The sequence below is a fragment of the Montipora foliosa genome, chromosome 9, assembly GCF_036669935.1.
Source record: "Montipora foliosa isolate CH-2021 chromosome 9, ASM3666993v2, whole genome shotgun sequence".
In the NCBI taxonomy this organism is placed as follows: domain Eukaryota; kingdom Metazoa; phylum Cnidaria; class Anthozoa; order Scleractinia; family Acroporidae; genus Montipora; species Montipora foliosa.
The window spans coordinates 1,924,382-1,930,057 of NC_090877.1; the positions used below are offsets into that span (position 1 = coordinate 1,924,382).

At 43.9% G+C, this 5,676-nt stretch overlaps 1 protein-coding gene across 1 annotated transcript; it reads left to right on the forward strand.

Annotated features, from left to right (window-relative positions):
- The first annotated feature begins 3,030 nt into the window (after nucleotides 1-3,030).
- LOC137970528 (uncharacterized) lies at nucleotides 3,031-3,543 on the forward strand. Its single transcript, XM_068817046.1, has one exon. It carries the CDS (start codon nucleotides 3,031-3,033, stop codon nucleotides 3,541-3,543), a length of 513 nt encoding a protein of 170 aa, XP_068673147.1.
- Nucleotides 3,544-5,676: the final 2,133 nt, after the last annotated feature.

Consider the following 5,676-nt stretch of genomic DNA (forward strand, 5'->3'; position numbering starts at 1 on the left):
CCGCCAAATTTGCGCCGCAGATCGATGACATTACTGCATGTGGTTCCCCAGCTTTAAACGCCGCCCCCGGCAATTCTTCGGATTTCCAGTTTCTCAACCTACAAATCGAGAAACAGCAGCCAGAGATCCGTCTGATGGAACTTGAGGCGCAAGCGAAAGGGCGGTCTTTGATGCCAACTAGCCCCTCAAAGCCGTCCACCATTCCTTCGCTGCAGTCCGAGCCGGCAGTCCGAGCCGGCGTTAACACCGTTAAGTCTCAAGGTCAGCTCGGCCACAATACACGCATCGTAAACCCGCAAGAATGGTCCCATTTACAAGTTCCATTCGGCCTTTTCCGGCAGAAATTTAAAGACCGTCCACCGCGGAGTTTGTTTAAGACCAGCTTTAAGGAGCTTTCCCCAGGGCGCCTCGGTCAAAGATAAAATTCCTAAGGATTCTTTTCTCGACGAGCCCTTCCACCTCACTCTCCTTGTTCCGCCAATTTCGTCGACCTTATCGTAGCCCAGGGCCCAGGTTGTTACCTTTTCAAGAAATATTTGAAGCGCACGTACCGACAAATCTCCGTCGACCCCAAAGATTGCATCCTTCTCGGTTACCACTGGCAAGACTTGTTATATTTCGACCTCGTCCGTCCGGTCGGTCTCCGCTCGGCTACTCTTGCTTGTTAGCGTACTACCAACGCTATCGCTCATATTTTTCGTACAGCATATCACTATGATTTTGTGAACTACATCGACGACTTCGGCGGCGTTGAGGCTTCTTACGACGACGCGCTACTCGCCTTTCGCACCTTGAAGACCTTTTCACCAGCTTGGGTCTCGAATCTTCGCCTACAAAGGACTGTCCTCCCTCCACCAGAATAGTCTTTCTTGGTCTCACATACGAGACTGTCGCCATGACTCTAGAGATTTCTCAGGACATGTTACACTAAACTTTCTCAGCCATTGGCTTAGTTCCCCATTGGCTTAATTCGCCATGTGTATCCAAGTCCCTTATTAGCAAGCTTTCTTAAGTCTGCGCTTGCATTACCCCCGGGAAAATATTCATGCAGCGCGTCCTACTAGAACTTCGCAGACTTCCTCACAAATTTACTCGTTTCAAGCCAAAGCCCTGAACTTCTTGCCAATTTACGCCGGTGGGAAAAGTTCCTCTCGGATTATAACGGCGTCTCACTGCTTCGTTCCTCCCCTTGGCTCGACAACGAATCTCGTGTCTGCACCGATGCTTATCTCTCCGGGGTTGGCGGTTTCTTTGACGGCCGATTTTTCCACTCGGCGTTTCCACCTTTCATCGATCCCGGTTCCCTGACCATCGCTTCGCTCGAAATGTTAGCCGTCACAGTCAGCGTCAAATTGTGGTCCTGGAGCTGCGTGGCCAACGGATATTGGTCAGAACAGACAATCAAAAAACTGAACTCGCCGTGAATGCTGGTCGCTCTCGCGTTTCTTTCGTTCAGTCATGCTTTCGCGAGCTTTTGTTTTATGCTTCTCTCTTCGACTCCGAGCTACGCGCCTTACACATACCGGACCATGCCTTACACATACCGGACCATGAGAACACTATCGCAAAAATCACAAAGCTGACAAAACCGTACAGCAGCGAGTGACTTACTGCACAAAAGTATGTCTTCAAGTGAAGCTATGATCTTCGCAGTTGTGAACGCCAATTTTGCAATTGCGTAGAGTAGCCTGAAAAATTCGGGACTTTAACGGGGTTTGAACCCGTGCCCTCGTGATACCGGTGTAACGCTCTAACCAACTGAGCTATGAAGCCACTGACGTTGGGAGCTTGTCATTTGTGAGTTCCAAAGATCCCGTAAGGAATGAATTAACGATGAAACGATATTCTTATATAATTGAAATGATAGTCTTATATCATATCATCGTTGATTCATTCCTTACGGGATCTTTGGAACACACAAATGACAAGCTCCCAACGTCAGTGGCTTCATAGCTCAGTTGGTTAGAGCGTCGCACCGGTATCGTGAGGTCACGGGTTCAAACCCCGTTGAAGTCCTGAATTTTTCAGGCTTCTCTACGCAATTGCAAAAATTGCGTTCATAACTGCGAGGATCATAGCTTCACTTGATTTCATATCCGCAGTTCATATATGACCCATTTCATATATCATTTCATCGTTCAAACACATTTCTGTGATCCTGAAGAAAGAAACTGGGCAAAAAATCTAGCGCCTCCGCTTTCTCTAAATATACATGAAAATCAGATAAAATTATACTTAAATGTTGCTTAAAAAGGCACGGTTGACCGTGACTGAGAAAGGTTCAGCTCATTGGTTTGTTTTCCTTACAAAGGGGTTTCCATCAGAAACTTTGCGCAAGCATAAGCCAAACAAGAATTGGTATCGTTAGCTACTTTTGTGAGGACAAAAAACACTGAATCTTAGAATCTCTGTACGGTGGCCAATTTACATTATCAACTCCGTTGATAAAACCAAATTTTTGCAAAAAACACTGCGTTTGTTACTCGTGACGGGAACTCAAGGCAATTTCATTGTTTTTGTGGAACGGCGTTTTTGCAGACCGAGTTATTTTTAGATTGATTTTCCCGCTAAACCAGACCTTTCCAGCTAATCACAAGTCTTGCATGAGAGATTATTACCCATGGGATTGAAAATGGACACTCGCGCAAGCGTTCAAGATACACTGGATAGTCATGCACCTCTGAAACGCCGTGCAATCATCCCCCGTCCGTCTAAACTATGGTACACAGACGGTATTGCTGAAGCTAAAAGGAAACGTCGCTGTTTAATTTAGAGCGTCGATGGCGTGCATCCAAATTGTGCATTCATCGACAATTATATGTTGAACAATCGTTAAGTCGTTAATAGAATGCTACATGAAGCTAAAGCATCCTACTACTGTTCTCTCATCTCGGAAAATTCATCAGATCAGAGAAAGCTTTTTAGCATAATAGACAGGTTGCTACACCGCAAATCAATGCAACGCTATCCTGAAGCCTCGTCGACTTACGAGCTTGTCAATAGTTTTGCTGAATTATTTTAAACAAGATTATGTTGATAAGGAAAACGCTAACTGACAGGTCTACCTCCCTTACATATACACTGAGTGATGAGTATCCTCTGACTGAAACTGAATTTCGCAGTTTCCACATGGTGACTTCGGAAACAGTTAAAGCCTACGTCAACACTATCGGACCAAAATCATGCGAGCTTGATCCTATTCCAGCATCAGTCTTATGTAGCTGTAAAGATATACTTCTTCCAGTACTTACAGATATTGTTAACATGTCTCTCCAATCTGGACACATGCCAACACAACTTAAACAAGCCATACTGAAACCGAAGTTAAAGAAGGATTCTCTTAGCCCAAGTGAATTCTCAAATTTTAGACCCATTTCGAATTGGAAGGCCATATCCAACATCATTGATAAGGCTGTTGCCTGTCAATTGAATGATCATCTCACTGAAACTCACCTCAGTGAAACGTTCCAGTCTGCTTATAAACGCTTCCATAGCACAGAAACGGCACTCTTGAAAGTACAAGATGATATCCTTCAAGCCTAGATCTATCGGCTGCGTTCGACACAGTAGACCATCAGCTGCTCATTGAAAGACTCAAATCGGTTTGGTTTGAAAAGTCAGGTCCTCGCATGGCTAAAATCGTGTCTGGAAAACCGAACACAAGTAATAATGGATGACGGGGTCAAGTCTGCTGAAAAAAATATCATCTGCGGAGTGCCTCAAGGGTCCGTGCGGGGCCCGTTGCTGTATGTGTTGTACACAGCACAAGTTGCCGATATTATCAGGCGCTGTGACGGTCTCGGATTTCATTTTTACGCAGATGACACCCAGTTATATCTGGCTTTTGAGCAAACTATTCCTGATCAGCTGGTGTCTTTAGCATGTATTGAACATTGCGTTAAAAGATTGACACATGGATGCTATGCAATAGGCTGAAACTTAACGGTTGGAAGACGGAACTGTTGGTGCTGAGCGCACAACATCACCCACGTCCAGAAATCAACCACTCCAAGTTTCCAACGAATGCATTCAGCCATCTACCTCAGCTAGAAATATCGGTATAATCTTTGATCTGCACATGTCTCTTGAGCAGCATTGTCAGCGTCTGTAAAGTATGCTTTTTCCATCTTCGTAACATTTCAAAGATTAGAAACTGCCTCTGGAAATCTGACAATGAAATTCTAGTATATCATCTCAAGATTAGACAATTGCAATTCCTTGCTCTACGGACTTCCAAAGTTCCTTATGGATCAAGAGGGTAGTTTCTAAAGAAACTGTGGTGCTGCGAATCTCTGTACTGTGGCCAATTTACATTATCAACTCCGTTGATAAAACCAAATTTTCCTTATGGATCGCCTCCAAAATGTTCAGAATTCCACTGCTCGATTAAGAGAGACGAAATTCCTCCAACCCTCAAGCGTCTGCATTGGCTGCCTGTCTACAAAAGCATTGAGTTCAAGATACTGCTGATCACATTTAAGGCCCTTAACGATCTTACCCATCAGTACATAACTGACATGTTGCAACCTTACTTGCTATCAAGAACGCTATGTTCTGCTACAAAGAATCTGCTTGTTGTACCACCAACCAACCTGGTCAAGTATGGCGAACGTCCGTTCTCTTACGCTGGCCCCAAACTATGGAATAAACGTTCAGATAATATACACGACTCCAAAGACCTGCCATTCAAATCGAAGTTAAAGACGTTCCTTTTTAGGACTGTTTTCTGTTACTTTATTACCCTTAAAGCCGTGAAGCGCTTTGAGCTTAAAGATAGAGCGCTACATAAGTTTATATTATTATTATTATTATTATTATTATCATTATTATTATTATTATTATTATTATTATTATTATTATTATTATTATTATAAGAACTGGTCTAAAAATGTATAGCTTGATATGTGAAATTTCCGTTAAGCCCTGGCCAAACGAGAGCGAGGGTTGATTAGAGTTGAAACTCTTGAGAGCTCACGAGAGTTGGCCGAACGAGAGCGAGAGTTTGTCGAGAGTTCACGGGCAACAAAAGAGAGAGCCTTGGAACCACACTGGGAAACCCTTTCTGAAGTAAATATGGCGACTAGTCATTCGGTGTATTCAGCCTTGGTGTTGCCCTTGGTCCCCGAATCCGACCTCATATACATTATTTTTTTCCTTTTTTTATCTGAGCCCGCAGGAAAAAGATAGCAACTGCTGATCGCAAAACTTTCGCTCAAACTATCGTGCGCGGCCAAACGAGACAAAACTCTCGCCAACTCTCATAGGTTCAAAATCGATGAGAGCTCTCGAGAGTCGATGAGAGTAGCCGAGAGTGATGAGGACAAACGAGGACAAACGAGAGCGAGAGTTCCAACTTTCGTCAATTCTCGCTCTCGTTTGGCCAGGGCTTTACATAGACCTAGTATTGGAATTGTAGACTCCTGGTTGTGCTTTTGTTGCGTCGCTAATGAAAACCAGTTAGCCTTTACCATACAGCGTTAAAACGTGTTTGCAACCACAAGACAGGACGAGGTTTTAAGTTTAATTTCAGTTTCGCAAAGCTATTTATGTTCTCGTTCCCAATGCCACGCATATTTTTAATCTCTTTAAGTCATTACAACTGGCCAATCAGGTGCATCTCTGAAAATAGCTGCGTAGTTCTCTTACCACATCCTTTGTTCGATCAGAGTTCTATCA

What these genes read in the sequence shown, in the direction of transcription:
- LOC137970528 (XM_068817046.1), top strand. Translation starts at nt 3,031, where the DNA reads ATGTTGATAAGGAAAACGCTAACTGACAGGTCTACCTCCCTTACATAT.